Source organism: Helianthus annuus, chromosome 13 (genome assembly GCF_002127325.2).
Source record: "Helianthus annuus cultivar XRQ/B chromosome 13, HanXRQr2.0-SUNRISE, whole genome shotgun sequence".
NCBI lineage: Eukaryota > Viridiplantae > Streptophyta > Magnoliopsida > Asterales > Asteraceae > Helianthus > Helianthus annuus.
In genome coordinates this window covers 72,888,017-72,914,992 of record NC_035445.2, presented here as the reverse complement: position 1 = coordinate 72,914,992, position 26,976 = coordinate 72,888,017, and the positions used below count along the sequence as shown (strand labels likewise).

The 26,976-nt window shown below is 40.6% G+C and overlaps 1 protein-coding gene across 1 annotated transcript; it reads right to left on the bottom strand.

Annotated features, from left to right (window-relative positions):
* Positions 1-4,578: 4,578 nt before the first annotated feature.
* On the bottom strand, positions 4,579-6,337 carry LOC110868160 (GATA transcription factor 12). The gene is made up of 2 exons (XM_022117258.2): positions 6,081-6,337; positions 4,579-5,348 (listed from the first exon to the last, which is right to left on the bottom strand). The coding sequence occupies exons 1-2, from the start codon at positions 6,189-6,191 to the stop codon at positions 4,710-4,712; spliced, it is 750 nt and encodes a 249-aa protein (XP_021972950.1). The 5' UTR covers positions 6,192-6,337; the 3' UTR covers positions 4,579-4,709.
* Positions 6,338-26,976: the final 20,639 nt, after the last annotated feature.

Sequence of the window (26,976 nt, the reverse complement as noted above, 5' to 3'; positions counted from 1 at the left end):
ATTACATTATACTAAACTGCCTAAGGAAAGCAAGTGAGAATCAAAGGATGGGTTTGAAAATTTACAAGTGCCAAATTCTGCCAATGGCTAGCTGTCTTATGTTATATATTATTTGAGCGTGTTAACCAGCGAGTTATCTTGAACCAGTACTTGGCTCGAAAATGGTTTGAAAAAATTTGTTAAAATGTGTATATAACAAAACAGGCGAGCTCGTATAAAGGTTACCATGATGTAGGTTTCTCTGGTTATGTTTCAAATTTAGTTTGGTTTTGAATAAGATTTAAAATATATAAATGGACATTTCTCTCTTATCCACTTGCAACCATTTTTTATAATATATAGACCACCCTTACGGAATTTGGTGAAAGGGATGTGAATACTCTAACACAACTCATTTCAAGTGAGTCAGTTTTGGTTAGGACTCGGTTTGACCCGGACCCACACCACTTCCCACCTCCCTACTACACCATATGAGATGAATTGGTATACCCACTTTGATATTTTATGTCTTATTCTAAAACAACTCATGTCAACAGAGTCTAAACTGGTTAGAACTTAATTTGACCCGAACCCAATTGATACTTCTTAAAAACGACTTGTTTCTTCTCTAAGATTGCTCGTTTTGACTTGTTGGCTAACTCTGTCTATCCAGAGAGGACATAAATTAACGTTTGTAATGCGTGCCGTTTGTCCCAAGGATGTAGCATTGCAAACGCCATATCAAGGACGAGTGACTTGGTTCATCTTCCCAATGATACTAAAAAATGAAAGAAGTGGGCCTGCTCACAATCAAATAAAACTAGATAACTTAAATTAACAGATGAATTTAAAATATATTAATATATATTTTTTCATTTCATATTTCATATTCATATTCATAATTCATATTCATAATTGATATTCATATTCATAAAAACTATAAAGGTGAACATGGGTGCTTGTACTTTCTTGGGACCTTTTGTGTCTCCAATTTTGAAATCTCGCATGTGCATTTGATATGATGATATGTGTAAAGAATAGAGATGGTCTCAATAGTCAAAATCCAGCACAAGAAGCCAAAATCTGCTTCTTTAGCAGTTGTACACTTTGCAGCAAGTGTTGTACATATACAATGATGATGAGGATGTATTCTTTAATTTTACATGAGAAATCTTGCAAAGGGATTTTGTTTTTATTCATTTGAAAATCGGTGTATTATTGCAAACAAGTTAGCATTTTTTTTATTAAAATTATTAAGAGCGTAGATAAGAAATATTTATTGGTTTATTGGGTACCATGAAAATAAAATGTATAAATCTGACTCATTTTATTATATATAACTACAATTAAGCGGCCGTGCCAAATAACATTAATGTCACACCACTGCCAGCAACTACTAACACTGGTTCGATCTAGAAGCCGCATGTTGCGTTGAATCTGTCAAACAAAAAAAATAGACGTATAAACATTGAACCACACGTGCACATTGCGCCTTGTTAAGTCGCAAAATTTTGAACGAAACGTAAAAACGTTGAACCACACACATACAGTGTGTCATGTTAACTCGCAAAATTTAGAAAGAAACGTAAACAAAAGTTACGAAAGATAAAAAAAGCTGTGAGGTAAAATTGCAAATAATGAAAAGTTTTGGGTTAAAATTTAGAAAAACAAATTTTGTAGAGTTAAAATTACAAAAGAAGAAAAGTTTTGGGTTAAAACTAAAAAAATAGTTTTTCTAAAACCCCATGAGGTATAACATCTCATGCACAAAAATGTTACTAATTAATAATAACTAGTATTAACATATCCTCGCGTTGCGGCAGGGGCGTAAATCGTGCCAAGTAGCACCAATACTACACCACTGTCGGTGACCACCAATACCGGAAAAGCTCATAAAAACAAAATAAATTAAAAAGAAAAAAATAACACCGAACGAAAAGCAAAGTAAAATCTTTGAACCATGTACGCCCGTTGTGGCGTGTTAATGCAAAGAAATTAAGCCGAAACATAAAACATTGAAAAAAAATAACTAACGGCGTTAGATTTCTGTTACTCAAGGTCCATTGATGGCCAATATGTCAATAGTTGGGAGTGCCAGTGGTTATTTTTTAAGTTGGGACTGTTGGCGGCCAACAACGAATAGTTGGGATTATTAAAATCCAATATTCCTATTATAATTTGGGTCAAAGATTTCAACCCTAACCCGCACACATATAGATGTGGGTCAACCCGAACCCACCCCGTTTAACCCATATATTTGAATGAGTCATACAAGTTGACGATTTATAAGCGAGTTGTTGAGTTTTAAGCGGGTTATCGATAATGTGTTTAATGTTGAGTATGAGTGTGACAAGTAAATAATATAATGTGTCAAACTAACGTTATTATGACTAACCATATAGAATAAAAACGGAAAAAACAAAAATATAAAAGTTTTTTTTTTAAATAGTTAAACGGATTAACGGGTCAACCCATTTTTGTACAGGTCAACCTGAAGTTGACCCGTTTTTTAATACGGGTCAACCCGAACCTAACGGGGGCGGGAGTTTACGGATTCCATCCGGTTCCCGCGCATCAGGGGGCACGCTCTTATAGCGGTCGAGAAGTCGACCTTTGACATAGCCCCAAGCAGGATGGGTTACACGTGAGATTCTTTAACTAAAGTGCATGAGCTAATGTGAGAACGTCAATGGCTCGAGCCCCCCCCCCCCCCCCCCCCCCCTTTTATTTTCTTCAAGATATTATTTAGTTTTTCTCAAATAACTTATAATATTTAATATATTTTTAAATATGCTTTTTTATTCAGTTCTTTTTTTTATGTTTTAATATAAAATATATTATAAAATAAGATCTTTTCAACATTATTTAGTTTTTGTCTCTCAATAATTCAAATTTGCGGTTAAAAAAGTCCGAAAATATTTAATTTGGATACAACAAATTGAGGTTTTTTAAAGCTTTATCATGTATTGACCTTTTTAAGTGAGTGCCTCAACTTTCAACTAGTGTGGTGCTGAGGTAACTACGCTATTGCTATTGTAACACACAATACATCTTAAACATTAAGACACTTCAATAAGGGTAGATCTATCTTAAAGGGACCGAGGTTAAGCAACCTCACACTTTTTTCATATGTCAAGTATACTATCAAAAATCAATTGGTCCAGAGTTTTTTTTAGGATGATTAGGGGGTAGGGGCGCCCATCACTCATCACTCACTCATAACTTCCAATCAAGTTCCGCCATGTCATCAAGCATTATTCCATAACTAGTGATGGATTTTAGTGAAAATGCCTATCACTTCATCATCATTATCGTCACTCATCAGAGTGTTCATTATCATCGCACATCTTTATCATTCTTCACGCGTGATAGTTATGACGCGTTATAAAGTCAACGTGTTTTAAAATCAACCGGTGATCGTGTTTTTTTTTTCGATCACGCGTGCTTGGAATCCATCATGGACCGCCCCGGGTCCCTTAAATTAAACAATGATAAATGGTTGGAGTGATTAAACTCATTTTTGTGGAATCAATTGATTTGCAAACCTATAGGCTACAGTTTTTTTATCTTTTCTTTTCCTACTTTTTCTGTCAAACCTACTTTTATGACCTTCCTAAAATAGTTTTGTGTTTTGACATCCCCATCTCATTCTTCTATCCTAAATTTATTCATTTTAAAGGACTTTAAAAGGTTTTTTTTTTTCTTTCCATCGACCTAAGATCACCCGTAGTGGATATTAATTTGGGTGTTTTCCCCCATCCATGCCTTTTAACGCCTGTGCACCATCTAGTAGTGTGTTTTTTGCTTTTTTTTTGGACGTTTTGATTAAAACGCTGGATTGTTCAAAAGTTTCAAACTTTGACCAATAACAAATTTCCAACTCATTTATTTGTTTTATCTTTTTCTAAAAAAAATAATAATTGGGTAATCATTGTTGGGGCATCACGGGGCATTATACCACTACACCATTTTTAACAAATGCCCCTTTGCTTACTAGGCAGCCACGTGTCGCTTCATGCCCAAGGGTGAGGCATTTGTTTCACTTACCACTACACATGGTCTAATTAGCATTTTTTTCAAATGTTTATTAAAAATATTTCTAACAGATTAAAGGTAAAGAAATTATATTTTTCATTCTTGTTTTAAAAAATAGTCACATTTTTAAGAGGATAAAATTGACGTAACCAACGGTGGAGGGTTCAAATTATGTATGTTACATCTATCGGTGGTTATGGAAGTAGATTAAAAGTATATTAGTTTGGTGTTAAAAAAAATAAACTTTTGTAACGGTTTTTTAAGTGGTTTGTCATTAGACTGAACATTTTGGGCGTTAAGCCCATGCCAAGTCACCACCATCCTCTCTGTTAAACCATTACACTCCAAATGAGAAGGGCACCAAGGGGCTCACGCCCCCTGTTTTCATTATGCCCTTTATGAGTGTGAAGGGAGAGGCATGAGAGTTTTTTAGCCATGTGAAGACGTAATTTAGTTAAAATCTTACTTTCTACGTGACAATAACTTTTGCACTTTTTAATTAACCACGGCATTTATTCGTGTAATTTTTAATGGAAAAAGTTATTGTGTACTACTCCAAAAGAATAAAAACTACCTTAATCATTGTATATTAGCTAGATAATAAGTAAAAACACAAGTTTCTAAAAATTAACCATCACCATTAGTTTTTACATGATGGGCTAATATGGAAGATTACTACTAAGCCCTCACCCTAACTAAAGAGAAGAAGAAGAGGAATTGATAGAGGAAGAGGGCAAAAGAGACATTCTCATCTCCAACACTTTCTTATGAGAATTAGAATGTTTATGGCTCACAAAAGTTGGGCTCTTGGCAGGCCTATATTCGGGCAGCAGCCTGCCCGACTTGTACCTCACCCCACATGCATTACACAATGTTTTCGGCCCTTGTGGTCCTGCCCTCCATTGTGGAGTTCTTTGTGAGAGGCAATGTGTGCATTTCCTTCCTTGCCCCTGCCCGCCAATCCCCTCGTCCTGCCCGAAACTACGGCTGTAGGGACTTGTACATTTTTTTGGTCCCTGCCCTTCGCTCCCCTTGTCCTGCCCGAAACTACTGCTGTATGGACTTGTACATTTTTTTGGTAAAATGAGCTCACTCTCGGCTAACCAACATGTTGGGCTTCTTTTTCTCTTGCTTCTTGCTTTGCAAGGTACAACTAGTTTAAGCGTGGAATGGGTTGCTTTCACTTCGGGTTGTGTTGATGTGTTTGTACCTTGTGCATTGCAAGTTGTACTCTCGGGTTTTGGTTTTGGTTCTGGTGGCATGCAATTTCCACTGCTGGATAAACAATCCTCCACAAAAACTGATAGCCATTCCATGTTGATATCACCTTCTTCCTGCATTTTAAAATGGGTACAACAATAAATTCATGAGGTACAACAAAAAAATTCAAAAAAAAAAAAAAAAATCATTAGGGTTGTTTTTTTTTTCTGGGTGATCGAATGTCTCTTAACTAGATATCCGTAAATTTTTGGTTCGTGTCATGTCTAGTTGTAACCGGCAAAGCTAAAATGAGATTTTTAGGTAATATGACCACAAAAAGACTAGAAGTAGGTAGTTGATTGAACTTATGGTTAACTTATTGTATAAATAAGTCTTAACATACAAAATACCCTCAACGTAAAAAAATAAGAAGAGATGTTTTGTTTTTTATAAAACTTTTTTTTACGTATTTAGTCCCAGAATTCAAAAAAAAAAATCGTGATTTTATACTAGTAGAGTAATTATATAATTTTATAGAGTAATTATAATTTCTCTACAAAATTGTAGAGTAAGTATAATTACCCTACAATAATTACTCTACAACTATAAAATCACGAATTTATTTTTACATTTTACAATTAAACATCTTTTTTAACTAGTAGGGAAAAAAAATTCTCTTTCATTCCTTACCTTAAGGGTATTTTGTATGTTAGGACCTATTTTATTTGATACTCATACTCTGTTTTTTTGTACCTTTTTTCAAATAAAACATATATAGATTTTTTTTTTTTTTTAAATAAGTTCAAATAAAACACATATAGATTAAGGTGCATTTGAATTAAGAACAGGAGAGAGATGAAAGGTACCATGGTGGAGTGACCGGAAAGGAGGTTATCAAGGCTGCAATGAAGGTGTTGCTCCGGCGGATAGGTGGCCGGAAGACCGCCGGAAAGAGAGATATTCTGGCAGAAATCCATAGAGGTTTAAACAGAGTTGAGAGAGTGATATAAATAAACTGATGAAACTGGAGCAAGAATATTATTTATGGAGAAAATTTGGAGTAAAGCGATTTTTTTTATTGTTCTTCTTTTTCGTGTCGGCAAATAAAATGTAAGCAAATTTAAATGCAAGAATATTAGTTATGGAGAATATCAAATTTAAATTGAGAATATCAAAAAAAATATTATAAAACCGATGAACTTGCAAAGAAAGATTTGAGCTAGTACTTGTGCGAATTTGTCAGTTTGTATCCTTAGTTTATTCGGATTTTCGTCCTACCGTGTGCTAGAGAGTTATGTTCTTATGGTGACACAACTGTCAAGTGGGTGGTATGATTTCCTGGGTGAACGCTCAAACCAAACTCTGAAGCCAACATGAGCTCAGTTAAAACAACATAATCTGACCGAAGTGGGACAAAAATGCTCTTCAATTTGAGGAGTGGGATAACCAAAACACAAGAAATCGTAGTTAAAAAAATAAAATAGATGAATTAGGGGGGTAAGGTTATTGTAAAAAGGTTAAAAGTGTGAGAAGTGTGAGAAATATTGCGGAGATGACATGTGTCATCAATCTAAATTAATTTAAAGGGTAAACAAGTAATTTTATCATTGATTCAATTAATTCAAAACTTTTCATAACCGCTACCTTATTTATAGGAACATGATTTTTTTTAAAGATCTCTATAAAAACACTACGAATAACACTGCAACCACCATTCAGCACGTATATAACACTATTCAATAATTATATAACACCATTCAATAAGTATATATAACACCATTTTAAAGATCTCTATAAAAAAACACTACGAATAACACTGCAAAATCACCATTCAGCACATATATAACACCATTCAATAATTATATAACATCATTCAATAAGTATAAAACACCATTCAATAATTATATAACACCAATCAATAAGTATATAACACTATTAAAAACACTACCTCCATTTCCAGAATGTGTTCTTAGTATAATGTTCATAGTATGATTATTGTACATGGTGTTTTAAACCTGCATGAATGGTGTTTTACATCTGCATGCTAGTAGATGTTCCAGATTCCATATGTTAAAACACCATGGCATTTTAAACCTACATTCCAGTAGATGTTCTTCGCATGTTCATCGTATAGTACACCAGCATTCCAGTATGTGTTTAAAACACCACGCTTTGAATCATAATACAATTAAAACACCACTGTATAAACATAGACAAATCATCTAATCGAAAAACATTTTTTCTCTATATAAGTATAGCAATATGGTACTCATATTAAAGATAAAAAAACGCTCGTTATTATGGTGTAATTTTTTTTTTAAAAAAAAGTTACCTATAAAAAGTTATTGACGTTTAAAAAAGACGGGAGGAAATTGCATGTCACACCCCAACCGATGGCGGAATCATCGGGGCGCGACACTGAGCGAAACAGATTGTCCAGAAGTTTCCACAACAACTATTATATAAATTCAGTTAGCCGGTTCAAGCTCAGTTTCTATCGGTTTGCGGGCATTGAGTGTAAAAGAGTTGAAAGAAAGTTGGGATTCCTTCTTTCAATCCTTCACAACTTGTGGATGTTTAGACCTTTGATAAATCTTAACTTGTTTATGTGGAAATCGGTTAGATCTAAGCTATTCATGGTTGAATGAGGCCAAAGTTTGATGTTCTTCAAGAACACCATGATGACATCACTCAAGAACACTTAGATCTTAGTGATTTCACGGTTAAAATCCAAGTTTTGAAAGATAGAAAGGTGTAGAATCAGGTAATGATAAAAAACGTACAAGAGTTAGAGTGAAAACTTACCGGAGTTGAGAGAAATCTGAGAAAAGATGAAGAATAGGAGTTGGCCGGTCAGAACTTTCCAAAAGTGGAAATGAAGACAAGGACAGCCCTATTTATAGGCTTCCAAAAGGGGAAAGTGGCAGCCGATCGGCCAGGAGCTCCGATCGAATGGGCTGCTCGATCGGCTGGCAAGATGCTAGCCGATCGGTTGGCCTGTTCGATCAGGATACCTCCTGTTCGATCCGCGACACACCTTGAGTATTTTGCGACGATTTTTGACGTTTCGATTTCGATGGACGATGATACGAATACGATAGATGTAACAACTCTCACTAAAATCAATACTTATTATGCTAATTGTCTATTAAGGAAACCCTAATTGAGAAACCCAAGTAATTCTGCATAAACCCTAAAATTTTCATAACAATTGGAATTAGGATCAGGGCCCCTAAAACCCGAGGGGGGTAAACCCTAATGGACGATTATCCTTATTATTCGTTGTCACTAATAAAATTCGCGAAACCAGCAACTCAGCAAGGCTAGGCAGGTGACTAACCTACCCTACCCTAAATTGTCACCCCAGGCGATACGCGGCACGTACCACGAATTCTTCCGCGACTAGCGGGAGGCGCCAATTTCGGGTATAAATAGAGGGCCTTGGGACTTGAATTCTGACACTGAAACGACGTTAAAATTCCAAATGTCCGCTGAGATATAGTCGAAATGCTATAAAAACACACACGATTCACGAATCGCTGCCGCAAAACAGGGTAATAACTCGATCGCTATTACGATTCAACGTCAGATCGATTGTAACTATCCAACGATTGTTTGAGTGCTGCTCAAATTGAGTTTATACTTTGTTATTCGTCGTGATTTCGACTTGAATATTTGAGTATTGTCCAAATCCGGACTACGCTCTGTTATTCGTTGTGAATCCGCTGGATATTTAAGTATTGCACTTGGTTAATCGTTGTGAGGGTTTAATCTCGTGAATTGTCGTAACTGCTGTATTAGTTACTAACCCAGTTGTGTGCATTGTTATTTAAATTAGGTTAATCAAGGCTAATCAGTAGGCTTATACTCTGCTCGTTAAATCTGCAATGTGAGTCATTCTCTTTTTATCAACTAATTTACAAAACTCCAAATTATTTTTCAAAGTTATAATTACAGGGATTAAGTCTTTGTAATCACCAAGTTACAGCCGGTATGTGGGGTTTTGTATACATTACTTGATAATCTTCACCATTGGGGCAGCCAATGGGTGATATGACCATAATCACAGACACCATTGGACATTGAGAGGGCCAATGGGTCGAGTGACAAAGTACCGTGGGTAGTTGGTTTGATATTAGAAACATTGTAATCGCTCTTAATACTGTAGATTATAACTAAATGTTGTTTTACATAAAAAGAATGATTCACTCAGTATTTCCCCGCTGACAAAACCTTTTTCAAACATGTTTCAGGTGATCTGTTGTGATCCAAGAAAAGTGCCGTGAAGCACTACAAAGCTTAGAGAACTGGCTCAATGTAAATAAATAACGAAACATGTTTTAAGAAATAAAGATTTCCCCGGGAAATCATCTTGTTGTAAATTACAGGGTTTATCCCTAAACTTTATGTAATAAAGTAAACGAGCATTTGAATATTAAAAGATCCTGTATTAAAAAGACTTCCGCTGTCGCCTAAATTAGATACCACGGGATTCCTGTCCCGCGGCTCTGGACCTAGTCAAACCAGGGCTAGGGTCGTGACAGGAAAAGGTGGTATCAGAGCCACTGATTTAAGCCTATTACTGATTTAGATAAATTAAGTATTTAGCAAAATACTTAATTCTATCAATTACTATTTTGTGATTATTTGTTTTATTAACTGATTAATTGTTAGTTACAGTATGGGTAAGCAGAGACTTTCAGATATCTATCATAAATTAGATACTGCACCCAAGGAAAAAGGAACCTCCTCAAAATATCCCGCAAATATGGATGAGGGAATATTTGTTCGTAAAGTCCAGTTTGAAAAACCACTTTCTCCCAATAAAAGAAATTCAATACTTAGAAAGAGTCAGGAAAAAGGAAAGAAATCCCAACCAAAGAAAGTGAGGTTTAACCCAGAAACCCAGGAAATAGGCAATACTCCACCCTGGGAAGACAAATTAGACGAAAAATGGGCAAATCTTTATATGCTAGCTACTGTAGCAGAAAATGCCAACATCTAAACTATCAATAAGCCTGATCTAGAAATACTACCCAGTAAATAAATAAATCCTCGCGTGTTCACTTTCCCGTTGTCTTTTGTACAAATTAGTATGCAATAAAAAACTTCAATGTTTATTTGTTAAACTTTGTTCCAAAGTTTTAACTTAGCATTTTTTGTGCATTTTGCATATATGCTAAACAACATGAATGAGATATCAGAAGCATTTCAGAATCTCAATCTATACCCAGTACCAATCGAAGTCTCTCACGATTTTATTGGTTACTTTGCTGATGTGGAGGAACCCGTGGAATTTCAAGTTCCACCTCCTGAGAAAGCAAAAGCTAAGAAAAGACGAAGATATGTAGGTTGGAGGAAAGTGCGCAGGAGGAAGCCAGCCACTAGGAAACTCCCTAAAGTAGAAAACCCTATAGACAAAGGAAAAGGAATCGAAATCGGAGAGAATTCTAAACCAGCAGAGATAGAAATCAGGGAAAGTCCTAAACAAAAAGGAATAGAAATTGGAGAGAGCTCTAGACAACCTGAAGAAATCACATTTCAAGACGAAATAGACCGTCTACTGGCAAATTCTGATATCATTAGCCCTATTCACAATAATCTATACCCTTACCCAGCCGAAATTCAACTTCCTATAAATCTGGAACCATCTATTCCAGACCCACTAATCCACACTCGACCCTTAGGCCAAATGGAAGAATGGTGGACGAATGACTGGCAATTTCAAAACATGATTAATAGTCCTTATTCCTTTCTCCCACAATTTGACCTAGAACCCATACCAAACCAGCCACTGAGCAATGAAAACTTGGCCGAACTTCGCCAGTTTGGTGAAGAGCTGATAGGTACAGGAAATAGAATTCGGGAGATGGGAGAACAAATCTCCTGGAAGTATGACGAGAGGGAGCGTCACTACTAATCTACCTGTTGACAAAAAAATGAAAGGGTTTGGGAGGTTGTTTGTATAATAGCAATAGTAGTAAAATATAACTCTGTAAAATGGGAAATAAGACCTTGTAAGATAAATAGTGTGTATGGATGCCTATACAACTTATAAAACAAAATAGAAGTCGAAGCATCGACAATTTTGGCTAGATATGTGTGTTGATAAGATTTCGTGATTATGTGTAATTGTTTGTTAGATTATCAATTATTTGACACTAATAGTTTATATCTATAATAATCATCAGATGGAAAACGCTAATAATGAACCAGTTAATGAAGAGAAACAATCTGAGCAAAACCAGGAAAACCAGTATATGACTAGACAAGATATTGAAAATATCATTACTCAGGGGATAGCCAATGCTATTCCAGCAATCATGGCTGCTGCTCAGAAACCTGTTGAACCGCAACAAATTATTCCTAGTAAACGTACTCAGGAAGATAATTTTAGTAATAGTGTAAACGGAGGCGGCAATCATGATAATCATAACGACGATCCACGGCAAGCCCCACTCCTTAAGAAAATGAAAGCTGCAACACCTGGTTGCACCTACAAAGGATTTCTTGCCTGTAAACCAGCAGAGTTTGCAGGTAATGAAGGGGCAACTGCAACACTGCGTTGGTTAGAGAAAACCGAAGCAGTAATTGCAATAAGTAAATGTGCCAAAGAAGATCAGGTGAACTCCGCGCCTCGTTTGCCTTCCCATCGGACCTTCACGATAGGGATGCGTGAGCGCCTGAGTTGCTTGGTTTGGCGATCCATGATTTCGACAGGCTTTTCCACGAAGTGTAAGGTTTTGTTGACCTGAAGATCGTCGAGTGGTACGATTAGATAATGATCAGCAAGGCATTTTCGGAGGTTAGAGACGTGGAAAGTCGGGTGGACGTTACTGAGTTCCTCCGGTAGTTCGAGTCTGTAGGCAACTTTTCCGATTCTTTCCAGAATCCTAAACGGTCCAGCATATCGAGGCGCTAGTTTTCCTTTCTTGCCGAATCTGACCACACCCTTCCAAGGGGATACCTTTAGGAGTACGTAGTCACCAACTTCAAATTCAAGGGGCTTGCGTCTTTTATCGGCGTAACTTTTCTGTCTGTTCCGAGCTTTCACCAAGTTGTCTCGAATCTGGTGGATTTTGTCAATCGTTTCTTGTAGAATCTCGGGACCGGTTAGTTGCGAGTGACCGATCTCATACCACACAATAGGCGATCGACATCTTCTACCATACAAAGCCTCGAAAGGTACCATTTGGATGCTGGCATGATAGCTGTTATTGTACGAGAATTCCACCAATGGCAGGTGTTTGTTCCAACTACCACCAAAATCTATGACACACGCTCAGAGCATGTCTTCAAGAGTACGGATCGTTCTTTCAGTCTGTCCGTCGGTTTGAGGATGGAATGCAGTACTCAGATTAAGCGACGTATCAAGGGCCGCTTGAAACGTTTCCCACAATCGCGAAGTGAACCGAGCGTCACGGTCTGAAATGATGTCACGAGGCATACCATTATTACAAATGATCTCGTCGGTGTAGATTTGGGCTAGTCGTTCCACCTTGTAGTCTTCTCGTATCGGCAAAAAGTGGGCTGACTTCGTGAGACGATCAACTATAACCCAAATACTGTCGTGACCTGATGGCGTGGGCGGGAGTTTCATTATGAAATCCATAGCTATACTCTCCCACTTCCATATAGGTATCGGCGTTTGTTCGAGTAAGCCAGAAGGTCTTTGATGTTCAGCCTTGACTCTTGCGCAAGTTAAACAGCTTCCAACATAAAGAGCGATATCCCGTTTCATACCCGACCACCAGTACTTATAACGCAGGTCCTGGTACATCTTGGCTGCACCGGGATGAATAGAATATCGGGACTTGTGGGCTTCATTCATGATAATCTTTCGCAATTCGGTCCGCTTAGGGATCCAAATTCGATCCAGATAATAGAATATCCCATCTGATTTGCTTACTAACTGAGCTACATCGTGATAGATTCTCTCCTTCTTCAATGTACGCTCGTTAAAGCAAGCATGTTGAGTTTCACGAATAAGGGTTTCGAGGTTGTGCTGGGCTTGGATGTTTCGGGTACTGAGCACGTAACTCTTTCTGCTGAGCGCGTCGGCAACCACATTCGCCTTGCCTGGGTGATAACGAATCTCACAGTCGTAATTGTTGAGAAGTTCTATCCATCGGCGTTGACGCATATTAAGCTCCCTCTGATTAAAGATGTGTTGTAAACTCCTGTGATCAGTGTAGATTGTACACTTAGTGCCATACAGGTAGTGTCGCCAAATCTTCAATGCAAAGACAACTGCGCCTAGCTCGAGGTCATGGGTTGTATAGTTCTTCTCATGGATCTTGAGCTGACGAGATGCGTAGGCTATAACCTTGTCTCGCTGCATGAGGACACAGCCGAGACCAAGGTTAGAAGCATCACAGTAGACAATGAAGTTGTCGCTTCCGTCGGGCAGCGTAAGAATCGAAGTGTTGCACAACATATGCTTGAGCGTTTGAAAGCCAGTCTCTTGTGCGTTTCCCCACACAAAAGGCTTGTCCTTATGAGTAAGAGCGGTAAGTGGCACAGCGATCTTGGAGAATCCTTCAATGAATCGTCGATAATAGCCCGCGAGCCCGGGAAAAGAATGAACTTCAGACGGGTTCTTAGGCGTAATCCAGCTTTTGACAGCTTCAATCTTCGCTGGATCGACATGGATACCCTGACTATTCACGATGTGACCCAGAAACTGAACCTCCTCCAACCAGAATTCGCACTTGGAGAACTTGGCGTAGAGTTGGTTCCCCTGGAGTAACTCAAGAACCAAACGTAGATGTTGCGCGTGTTCGGCTTTCTTTTTGGAATAAATCAAGACATCGTCGATGAACACGATGACGAAACGGTCAAGATAAGGCTTACACACGCGATTCATTAGGTCCATAAAAACCGCGGGTGCGTTGGTTAGACCAAAGGGCATAACAACAAATTCGTAATGGCCATAACGGGTTCGAAAAGCGGTCTTAGGAATGTCTTCCTCTTGAATCCGTAGCTGATGATATCCTGAACGCAAGTTGATCTTAGAGAAACATGATGCACCTTGTAACTGATCAAACAAATCATCGATTCGGGGCAAGGGGTATCGATTCTTGATGGTTAGCTTATTCAATTCCCGATAGTCGATGCACATTCGGAACGACCCGTCCTTCTTTTTGACGAAAAGGACTGGCGCACCCCAAGGAGAGGTGCTTGGGCGAATAAAGCCTTTTTCGAGTAATTCCTGGAGTTGATTCGAGAGTTCCCTCATTTCGGATGGTGCGAGTCGGTAAGGGGCTTTGGCAACGGGGTTAGCTCCAGGAATGAGGTCGATACGAAAGTCGATATCACGACTCGGTGGTAGTCCAGGAAGATCGTCAGGGAACACCTGAGGAAATTCACGAACTACTGGAACGTCCTTGACTTCAACTTTCTTTTTCTTTTCCTTCTCCGCTACTACAATGTTGGCCAAGAAGGCTTGGTATTCCTTGCGGAGATACTTGCTGGCTTGAATACAAGACATGAGCTTAAGACCTTTCGACGCTGTTTCACCGTACACACACAATAGATCACCATTCGCGAGCGAGAATTGAATCATCTTTTCGAAGCACACAACTTCGGCATGGTTTTCACGAAGAAAGTCCATGCCTATTATGATGTCAAAGCTTCCGAGTTGCATTGGAATAAGGTCGATTGGGAAAATGTGATTGTTGAGTTCGAGAGTACAATCACGGAGTACTGAATTAACGGAAATAGTTCTTCCCGCAGCGACTTCGACTTCGAATGACGAGGACAGATAAGAGCGCTTACGACTAAGGAGCTTCTCGAATTCAAATGACACAAAGCAGTTATCGGCTCCAGTATCAAACAAACATGATGCATAAATACCATTCACAAGGAACGTACCATTAACCACGTTGTTATCCACCTGAGCCTGACGGGCATTGATGTTGAAGGTTCGGGCATGGGCTGCTTGCTGCTGTTGCTGAGGCTGCTGTTGTGGTTGTTGCTGCTGGGGCTCTTGCTTAACCACCCTGTTCGGGCACCTGTTTGCAAAGTGGTTAGGGTCACCACATGCAAAGCAGACTCGAGCATTGACTGCAGGTGCTGGAGCTGCTTGTTGGCCTTGAGGGGCAGGGAGAAGAGCTTGGTTGATAGTGGCTTGAACTGGGGCTTGACGGGGACCATAGCGACAGTTCGCAGTGAAATGACCGTAAAGGTTACAGTGAGCGCAAAAACGACAAGCCAGACCCACTGGATGATGGTAAGAGCATGTCGGGCAGAGTGGGTGAGGGCCTGTGTATGCACGCTTCGCTGGCGGTGCATTGATCACTGGGGCTGAGCGAGGGTCTTGTTGCTGCTGAGCTGGTACAGCTTGAAGAGGAGCAGCAGTAGTTGTCACAGCACAGTTCCTGTTGCTGGAGCTGTTGTTGTTGTGCTTCTTCTTTCTTCTCGATGACTTGGAGCGTTGAGCAGATGGGTCGGTGGGTGTTGCGGTGGCTTGATGCATGGACTTGGTTTGCTTATCCCAGAAACCAGACTTTACCCGCTTGTCGTTAATCTCAGCGGCTAGCAGGTAGGTTTCTTCGATCGTTGCTGGCTTGGCGGCGTGAACAAAGTCGGCTACACAGTCGGGTAGAGCTCGAATGTACTTCTTGATGGCTTGATCTGAGGTCTTGACTTGATCGGGACATATGATACTAAGCTGCTTGAAGCGAGCAGTGAGAGCAGCGTTGTCTCCATCCTTCTGCTTGATTCCCCAGAATTCGTCCTCCAGCTTTTGGCGTTCATGAGGAGGGCAGGATTCGTCGATCATAATTACCTTCAACTCCTCCCATGTTAGCTCGTAAGCTGCATCATTTCCGCGCTTGTTTCGTTCGGCCGTCCACCAGTCTAGTGCACGGGACTGGAAGACGCCTGTAGCATTGAGAGTGCGGAGATGTTTAGGACATCCGCTCTGGCGCAGAGTGACTTCGACTGAGTCGAACCAGTGAAACATAGCTGTAGGACCATCTTCGCCAGTGAATTCTTTTGGTCCGCATGCTTTGAACTGCTTGAAGCTGAAAGCAGCCTTGCTTGAATCCTTAGGGTTTTCAGCTCGGGATTCTTCAGACGTTTTGCTGGCATTTTCATACACCTCACTCACGGCTTTCGCCACTTGCTTGGAGATGATGGCAGCGAGGCGTCGGTCTCTCTTTTCTTGACGAGTCAGTGGGGTTCGGTGTCCGGACGACGACATGGTCTGCATTAGACATCGTCACGAGACTCAACAAAACGAAATCGAATCTCACCTCACACGTCTAGACGACTAAAGCTTAGAATCACGTCGAATCATACATCACGTAACATGTAGGCACATAATCACAGATACACATAACCATAGAGCACAGAAGTACACAGAGCACAGGATCATAGAGACAGAGAAGCACATAGGCACATAGAACACAGAAGCACAGAAGCACATACACACAGAACGTATTCCTATTTAATTACAGAGGCAGTCAGAATACAGAAACCTATCATTCAAAGTTCGCGTGTCGTTCGTATAACGTATCGAATAACATCGTATGGTATAGCCTAACTTAGTCGTATAGCATAACATCGCATGATATCGTCTGGATTGCAGCAACTGGAGATCGAATAGGGACAGAATAACAGTACGAGTCGTGTGTGTCGATTGAAATGGTAGCAAAATCGAATAATATCCAAAATATAAACACACAAAATAGAGAAAGCACACAAAAACACATAAAATCAACGAGTCATCCGAGTACGCGACTGCGGTTCTCAGAATCGAAACATATAAAAATCGAGAGGTAGATTGTCTGCGGCTACTAGACATCGACTACCCAAGGCAACTCGACTATTCAGAGTAGACTTGTCATCATTTTCGACTCTAGAGGTCGTGTTTCTGCCTTGATTCTTGGGCATTCCACACGCGTTCCCTAGGTCATACTTGTGAGTTCAGGTCGTTGGAGTCCATCGAGGCCTTGGTGAGATAAATAAAGTCCAGAACAAACTGCCAAGGTTAGGGTTTCACCCCTTGGCTTGGCAATTTCTTCCTTGTTTTAAGAAAATTTTAAGGAGAATTTCTTCAAAATGGGGGTTTCGCACCTGATTTGGTATAATTCTCCTCGTTTATTGGCGAAAATATCGAGATGAAGGAGTAAAATCCCCATAAGTCAGGAAATTTAGTCGGGAGTTTGCGGTTTTCACATCTATTCCTGACTGAATCGTCTGACTTTTGTTGAAAATTTGAGTGCAGTGGTAGTGAAGAATTGCAAAGTAAGCACATAAACTTGGTCTGATGGTTCCTAACTATAGTCTAGGTCTCTAAGACAGCGACCCGAACTAGGTCGTGTCTAACCTAATTCCCTATAGTTATGGCTCTGATACCAATCTGTCACACCCCAACCGATGGCGGAATCATCTGGGCGCGGCACTGAGCGAAACAGATTGTCTAGAAGTTTCCACAACAACTATTATATAAATTCAGTTTAAATGACACGTCCCATACCGTGTCCCAAATAAATAAACAAGTTATCATAGAAAGCAACTAGGCAAATAATTCCGTTCCGACAACTCAGATTCAATTATTATTACAGACAAATTGTTTATTATTTCTAGACTCCCTAGCCTCGATTTCATCACCACGCGCCTAAGCATCCTAGCAACTTAAGCACCTGTCACATACGTTAAAATAAAGTCAATACATAAAATGTAAAGGTGAGCACACAAGTTTGATAATAGCATATAGAGTTCGAATAGTTTACGCATAACCAGGCACGTACACAGAGGAAAACGATGCATGTTAATTATCGACATGGGACCATCGATACCAACGACTGTGGGTTGACCGTCCGAGATGGTTCGCAATACATGATTACCACCGTAATCCATGCAAGTAATTGTCCTTAACAACCCCCGTATGAACGGGTGCTGAGTCCAAACTATAGTACTATGTTGCTAAGGCAGGTAGATAGCACTCCACGTGTAAACATAATAAACAACATTCATTTAGTCAAGTAGCACATGCAAATGGTTAGCATTCAAATAGTTTGTGTTTGATTTTGATTTGATAGGTAACGTATGCAACACCCAAAAGTGCTAAAAGCAAAAAGGGATCGAGTATACTCACAGTGATTGATTGTGGATTGAAGGGAGCGCTGAGAGTAAGATTAGCCCGAATAGTTTGATAGCATAACGATAAGTAACGCGGAAAAGTAAACAAGTGTAGATGGATCGAATGGACTGGTCGATCGAACGGCAGGTTCGATCGAGCGGGCTGTTCGATCGACTGGTAAGTCCGTGAACAGTCCTGTTCGATCGGCCGGCTGGCTCGATCGGCTGGGCCATTCGAGTGGATTGTTTCTTCCTCTGGTGTGTTTGTGTTTGAGGATTTGAACTTTCGAACTTTTCATTGTAGTATATGAGAACACTGAAGTGTTCTTACCTTTCAAGTCGGTCGATCGAACGGTTCGTTCGATCGGCTAGATCACTTGATCAGCTAGCTCACTCGATCGGCTAGGAACTTCAGAATTAGTCCTCAACTGAATGTCACTCGATCGGACAGCATGTTCGATCGGGTGGCATTCTAAACTACGAACGAGTTGTAAAAACGATTAAGTGTTGAAGAGTAGTATCTCATGATCCGAAGAGTAATGTTCACCAAACGCAGTTCAATTTAACATCTCTTCTTCAATACTATACTTCATGAAATTTTAAAAGTGTGGGACCATGTTCTAGCCGATCGGCTGGCCCGGTCGATCGGCTGGTATGTCCGATCGGCTGGGCTGTTCGAACAGCCTAGCCGTTCGGCCAGCAAGTCTGACCTGGTCGGCCTTTCGTCTAACACTTGGCTGCTTGATTATTTGTCATTCTTTCAAGGTATCTTGACAACAAGTTGAACTATGATACCCTCCGTTCCTACTTGTTTCTTTGGCTCGGACAGGAATCACCCAAGTCCGGCCGGTGAACGGTTCGGAACGTTGGTTAGAGTTTAACCCATTGTCGGTGAACCTTGTACATAGAATCCGAATCTTGAACCTTTTAACTGTTTGAATGATTTGTTAGCCGGTTCAAGCTCCGTTTCTATTGGTTTGAGGGCATTGAGTGTAAAAGAGTTGAAAGAAAGTTGGGATTCCTTCTTTCAATCCTTCACAACTTGTGGATGTTTAGACCTTTGATAAATCTTAACTTGTTTATGTGGAAATCGGTTAGATCTAAGCTATTCATGGTTGAATGAAGCCAAAGTTTGATGTTCTTCAAGAACACCATGATGACATCACTCAAGAACACTTAGATCTTGGTGATTTCACGGTTAAAATCCAAGTTTTGAAAGATAGAAAGGTGTAGAATCAGGTAATGGTAAAAAACGTACAAGAGTTAGAGTGAAAACTTACCGGAGTTGAGAGAAATCTGAGAAAAGATGAAGAATAAGAGCTGGCCGGTCAGAACTTTCCAAAAGTGGAAATGAAGACAAGGACAGCCCTATTTATAGGCTTCCAAAAGGGGAAAGTGGTAGCCGATCGGCCAGGAGCTCCGATCGAATGGGCTGCTCGATCGGCTGGCAAGATGCTAGCCGATCGGCTGGCCTGTTCGATCAGGATACCTCCTGTTCGATCCGCGACACACCTTGAGTATTTTGCGACGATTTTTGACGTTTCGATTTAGATGGACGATGATACGAATACGATAGAGTTCCTAGTCAAATTACTTTCAGTCTCAACTACTATATCTAACATACAATCTTCTATAGGTCACGTTTCGATGTCGGTTTCGATTGAGTTCGATTGCCTTTCGATTTTCGATTGATTTGCTTGAATACCATACCAAACATAAAGTAAACACGCACAAGTAACATATAAGGTACACACACACGTATAACAATACCAAAATTCGCATAATTCGAGTCTCGAGTTCGATGATTGTTAGATCGGTTTGATTACTGATTAGTTAACTTTATCGCATTGTTACTTCCTATCATTTACAGTCGTAGATCGGTTCGCGTTAAAAAACATTCGATTACTTCGATTCTTGCGGATTACAACACTTACTCCACATAATACAACTAAAACATAAAATAGACTATCTACAGTCAAAGAAAGTCAAAGTTGACTTGGACTTTGACTTTGACTTTGACTTTGACATTCGAAAACACGGGGTGTTACAGCCTCCCCTTGTTTAGGGAATTTCGTCCCGAAATTAGGCTCGAAGCTGCACATCACCGTGCATCGTTTAACCAATTTGACGCTCCAGATCTATTTAAACAACTGTGGGTACTTGGCCTTCATGTCGCTTTCGAGTTCCCAAGTGAACTCCGCGCCTCGTTTGCCTTCCCATCGGACCTTCACGATAGGGATGCGTGAGCGCCTGAGTTGCTTGGTTTGGCGATCCATGATTTCGATAGGCTTTTCCACGAAGTGTAAGGTTTCGTTGACCTGAAGATCGTCGAGTGGTACGTTTAGATCATGATCAGCAAAGCATTTTCGGAGGTTAGAGACGTGGAAAGTCGGGTGGACGTTACTGAGTTCCTCCGGTAGTTCGAGTCTGTAGGCAACTTTTCCGATCCTTTCCAGAATCCTAAACGGTCCAACATATCGAGGCGCTAGTTTTCCTTTCTTGCCGAATCTGACCACACCCTTCCAAGGGGATACCTTTAGGAGTACGTAGTCACCAACTTCAAATTCAAGGGGCTTGCGTCTTTTATCGGCGTAACTTTTCTGTCTGTTCCGAGCTTTCACCAAGTTGTCTCGAATCTGGTGGATTTTGTCAGTCGTTTCTTGTAGAATCTCGGGACCGGTTAGTTGCGAGTGATCGATCTCATGCCACACAATAGGCAATCGACATCTTCTACCATACAAAGCCTCGAAAGGTGCCATTTGGATGCTGGCATGATAGCTGTTATTGTATGAGAATTCCACCAATGGCAGGTGTTTGTTCCAACTACCACCAAAATCTATGACACACGCTCGGAGCATGTCTTCAAGAAAAGTGTTTTACCTAAAACGCAATGCACAACAAACTCAAAGAAATGTCTTATTTGTAAAACGCAATGGTCAGAAAACACAAAGAAATGTTTTATTTGTAAAACGCAATGCCAGAAAACACTTAAAAATGTCTCATTTCTAAAACGCAATGACCTAAAAAAACAAAAGAAAGTGTTCTCTGTAAAACGCAATGGACTGAAAACACCTAAAAATGTGTTTTACCTAAAACGCAATGACTAAAAACACTTCAAAAATGTGTTTTACCTAAAACGCAATGACTAAAGATACTTAAAAATGTGTTTTTTCTAAAACGCAATAGCCAGAAAACACATAAAACTCTCTTATTTCTAAAACGCAATGGGCACATAAAACTGTTTGTGAACTGATGTATTGCAAAATACATCATTTATTCGTGTACAGTTTGTATAGTTTTCGTTATATTTAGTTTTGTTTTTCATTAGAATATGCATACTATTGATAAAATCGTGTTTCGCAGGTCTTGATGCTTAAATTTGTGGGAAACCAAATAAAATGAGTTAAAAGATTGATGCACCAAGTCTTGGAGCATATTGGAAGGTTGGGGAGTTGAAATAGAGTTAAAAAGCTGAAAAAAGAGTTTCTGGCACCCCGTGAGGAGTTTCTGGCACCTGGCGAGAGACTGGAGATGTTACAAGAGAAAAAAAAACAAGGTGGCACCCCACCACCCATTCCTTCAGTGGGTGGCGCCCAGCCAGAAGCCTGTAGCTGCCAAATTGTGCGAATTTTGTAAGGGTTTGTTATGGAAAGTCATATATAAGGATCAAAAACGTGGAAAAAAACCCTAATTCGAATTTGGGACTTCTGGGGCGACTTATTGAGCATTCTTGGAGCGTTTTTGGAGATTTTGAAGCCTAGGAATCATCGGTACGAGTTCGGGGAAGAAAACTTGAAGATCTAATCGGGTTTTCTAGTTCTTTGTTCTTGACTTTTCTTACAAAACTTGTTATGATGAATTCGTGTTCAGACATCTTTGAATTGTTTTCATGTTTTAGTATGCTCGGCTAAATTTATTAACCGCCTAGACTTGATGAATGGATTAATTTAAAGTTGTTACCGTTTATGTTATTTGCATGATTGTTATGGATTAATTGTGATTTGTAAAAAGTTTGATTTAATGGTTTGATGTGTATGCATGCTTTGATTCGGTTTATTGTTATTATTTGCTTCATATGATTCTTAGTGACGGTCTATATCACAACATAGAGTCATATTAGAGTTTAGGATTTCGGTGACTGTCTATATCACGTAAGAAAACCTTAACTCTTTAGGGAGAATTGGCCAATAAACCCTAGAAGTAATTGGTAATAATTTGCTAAGTCTTAGTGTTCTACTAGTCCTAATACCTGGAAAGTGAGGGGCTATTGGTAGGTCTTACCCGGCGAATTGCTTTAGATAGTCCTTGGAAAAGGTCATGTCTTGGTTTACCTGTCGGTTTTATTAGTCTATCAAGTCAAATTGATTACTTCAAACTACCCTAGATCTATGATTGGAAAAGAGTAGGTCAATATTAGGGTACTTACACAATAATTAGACAACTGGAAAGGCGTCTAATAACCGGTAGGATTAACGGCCTAGGTAGTTCCACAGGTTTCTCCTTGAGAAGGGTCGAGGGGCCTCGATGGTTCTTAATAGGTTTAGTACTTTAAGATCCCGGTTCCATAACTCGTGCGTTTAACTTAATCGGTATTCTCTTAAAAACAATCCAGGATTCTCGTCTAGGTGGTCTTGTTCTCATATAAGAAAAGTCCTCAGTCTTTATTCGTGTTTAATCTAGTTCTAGTTAATTTAGTAGTTTAATATAGATTTCCTAGATTTTCCGTAACCCCCCCCCCCAACAATTAAACAAGTTTAAGTCGCGTCTGTCAGCGTCCGTCAGAGTCTAGTTTACGTGATACATAGAGTCTCGTGGTTCGATATCCGGACTTCCTAGGTTATACTACATTGATCGGTACACTTGCCGATTGTGTGGTTTTAGGTCGAGTCTAGAATTAAAGCTTTGTAGTGTCTAGTTTAGAGAGTCTAATTTGATTAATTTTTATAGTCTGTTTAGCACACATCAAGTTTTTGGCACCGTTGCCGGGGACTCTTGGCAATCGCGTTCATTAGCTTTGATAGACTTTATTTTCATATACGTGCTACGTGTTTAGTTTGTTTGTTTGAGTCTTTTATTTGTGTTTTTATTTTCGTTTGAGTCATAGTGACTAGTGTTGCTTTTCTTACATTCAGGTTTTTGCTGATAGTGGATGCCACATCTGCGTTCGCACGGACCGCCACCGAAGCCACCAGTCACCGAGTCATCATCATCGTCTCGTTTGGGCCAAGGCCCACAGGTTAGTATTTCATTCACGTCTCAGTTTCCCAATTTCGATTCCACTCCATTACCCACCCCACCTCAGTCACCCAAAACATCACCTAAGGTTTCCCCACCCGATAGCCCCACTTTTAGCGCTTTTACCATCCCAGAAAACCTAGAAAAGATGGCCAACCCTAAGCAAACCGTTCACCAACAAGCCACCCAGAATTTCACCGGCCTCGCTTCACCCATCACCGTTCCACCCATAGTCAGCGAGAACTCATGGCAGATTCCATCTTACGCCATGCAGGCCATTACCAATAGCATCCAGTTCCATGGCCGCGAGGATGAGGACGCCCTGGCCCACATTAACCGGTTCTCCCGTATCCTAGCCACCTTTAGCCTTCATGGTGCACCCAATGATGCCACCTACTTACAGCTTTTCCCGTTTTCACTAGCTGGCCGTGCGGCTACTTGGTTGGACTCTCAACCAACCGGTACCTTCACCACATGGGCGGGGCTTCGTCAAGCCTTTTTGAATAAGTATTTCCCGCCCGCTAAAGCCTCACGTCTTAGAGACCAAATCCACTCTTTTCGCATGGAGCCCGACGAGCCTTACTACCTTGCTTGGGAGCGGTTCCAGAACCTGTGTGCTCGTTGCTCCCAGCATGGTCTTTCTGATTGGGCGTTATGTGAGAAATTTTATAACGGTCTCACCCAGGAGACTCGTGATAGGTTCGATACTAATGCGGGGGGCACATGATGGGTATTCTTACAGTTGCTGAGTGTCTAGAGCGTTTTGAGGCATTTGCTCAGTCTCAATCCTAATCACGATCCGATCAGCGGTATCAAAGTGGTAATTCTAATACCACTACTAGTGCACCCACCCGACGGGTGAACCATGTCACCATGGATCCTAGTTTAGCCGCTGTATTGGAAAACATGTCTAGGGAACTTAAGGAAATTAAGGCTAAGGTAGACAAATGTGAGTATTGTCGAGGGGGTCACGACACGAGTGCGTGTCCGCTGCTAGTAGGGGAGGTGCAAGTCGATTTTGTAGGGGGGGTCAAGGTAGAGGTCAACCTAGTGGGTTTGGTAATAATAACTTTGGTTCGGGTTGGCGTAATAATAATAATAATTTTGCTTCTAACAACAATTTTCGCTCAAACGGACCCCCTGGTTTTCAAATAGCTCAAAATCCAAATAGGGGTTTAGGTTCACTCTTTGGTGGGGGTTCAAATGGGCAGGTTAATGATGGGGGGTCAAGTAGTCAGGTTCAAACAGGTCAAGGGTCGAGCTATGATCTTGGGGGTAGTCTAGAAAGGATGGAGTCCATGATGAGTCAATTAATTGTTAGGGATCAAACCACCCAAAAGAAACTTAGCGAACATGACCTTATGCTTAAGAATCACCAAGCTGCTTTCCAAGACCTTCAAAGGGTTGTAGGTGATATGTCTAGGAAGTTAGAGGAGAGATTACCCGGTCAGTTTGCGGGTAACACCCAACCTAACCCGAATGCTCATGTAAAGGCCATTACCACCTGTAGTGGCAAAACCGTAGGGGACCCGAGCGTAGAGGAGAGAGTAGTCGATGAGGATGAGGATATTGTAGACGAAGAGATAGAGATGGAGGCTCCCGGCAAAGTGCAATCGAGGCTGCGCCCAGCAAGTACCGCACAGCCCGGTGAGTCTCAAGGTGAGAAGAGAGTAGAGAAACCTCCCGTGGATGTTAGGCCTTCGCCTTTAGTGAACCATGCGTATGTCCCGTTCCCTTCCCGTCTTAAGAATCAAAAATACTTGAGGGAATACGGACAATTCTTAGACATCTTCAAGCAATTGAAGATTAATCTTCCTTTTATCGAGGCACTCCAGTCCATGCCTAAATACGCGAAATTTTTAAAGGACCTTCTTAGAAATAAGGAGAAGTTAGGGGAGTTGTCGAATGTCCCATTGCATGGAGGATGTTCGGCCGTTGTCTCAAATCAGCTTCCTGAAAAGCTTACCGATCCCGGTGTTTTCACAATTCCTTGTCTATTCGGTAGTAACACTAATACTAGAGCTTTAGCCGACCTAGGTGCTAGCATCAATTTGATGCCCTATTCTCTCTACGAAAAACTAGACTTAGGCGAGCTTTCACCCACCCGAATGACATTATCCTTAGCTGATAGATCCGTGAAACACCCTAGGGGCATAGTCGAGAATTTGCTTGTTAAGGTGGACAAGTTCGTTTTTCCGGCTGACTTCGTCTTTCTCGACATGGAAGCCGATGAAAACGTACCGTTAATCTTAGGAAGCCCGTTCTTGAACACCGCTAAAGCTCTCATAGATGTCTTTTTAGGCACCATCACACTTAGAGCGGGCGAGGAATCGGTAATTTTTAAGGTTATGAGTTCGAGAGGGCCTAGTGATAAAATGGAGGCGGTATCGTCAGTAGGGGAGTGTGAGAAGGACGAGAAAGAGGAGGAGAAGGTGGTGAGTGATCCGAGTCTAGAGAAAGTAATAGGACTTAAGTGTGGGGACCCACCTGATAGGAGAGTAGAGGAATTAGAAGAGAGAATGGTGCGTTTAGAATCTAAGCTAGAGATACTAAGAAAAGTTCAGTTTGGGGAGAGATTTCGATATGACGAGTCTAGATTCAAACCGCCAGATGAGGAGTTGAGAGGTTATGAGAGAGATAAGGGTGTTTGGGTTGATTCGGGCAATAAGTATAATGGTGCTACAGCCCGTGAGTGTGTGTTTGGAGGTGAGCTGCATCTCTATGATCCCCCATAATTATGTGAGAAGTTGTTACTCATTTGTAGAGTTTGTACCGTTTGTATCTTCATAATTTTTCGTAATTTTCAGTAGCTAACAGTTGTTCTTCGTAGTTTTTCGGGTCCTTGTTTGTGGTTTGAGTCATTTGCAGGAGAGCATTACCGAGGATTTGCAGGAAATTGCGAGAGAAATTAAGGTTCCAGGTGAGTTTTTATACATTGGAAAATTTTGGTTGATTTTTGGGATGTTTGAAAAAAAAAAAGCTTCAAATTTTTTTTCTAAGGCATTGAAAAAAAAACTGTGCCAAACCGTTCTGTGAAAAACACACACTGGCGGGCCGCCACCAACTCCACAGTTTTGTCGCCCGGGCCAGAACGTAGCCAGAGTTACGTAGTTGTTTTTTTAACGTGCTGGCGGTCCGCCACCCACATCAGACTTTTCTGGTGGGCCGCCAGAACGTGTAACTGTAGCCAAAACACTTTAAAGCCCAAAATATGCCACTGCCGACCTAACGTTCTTCTTTACACCGCCGGCCACACCTTACTCTTCTACCTCCCCACCGCCGTAACCTCTCTCCTACCTCTATACCACCGACCACCCCATATCTCACCCCCCTTTACCTCCGTAAACTCCTTACACCCTCACCGCTTTTCACCAAAAATTCCCATCCCCACACTTCCACTAAAAAACTACTTCCACTATCATTTGCAGCCCTTTGACT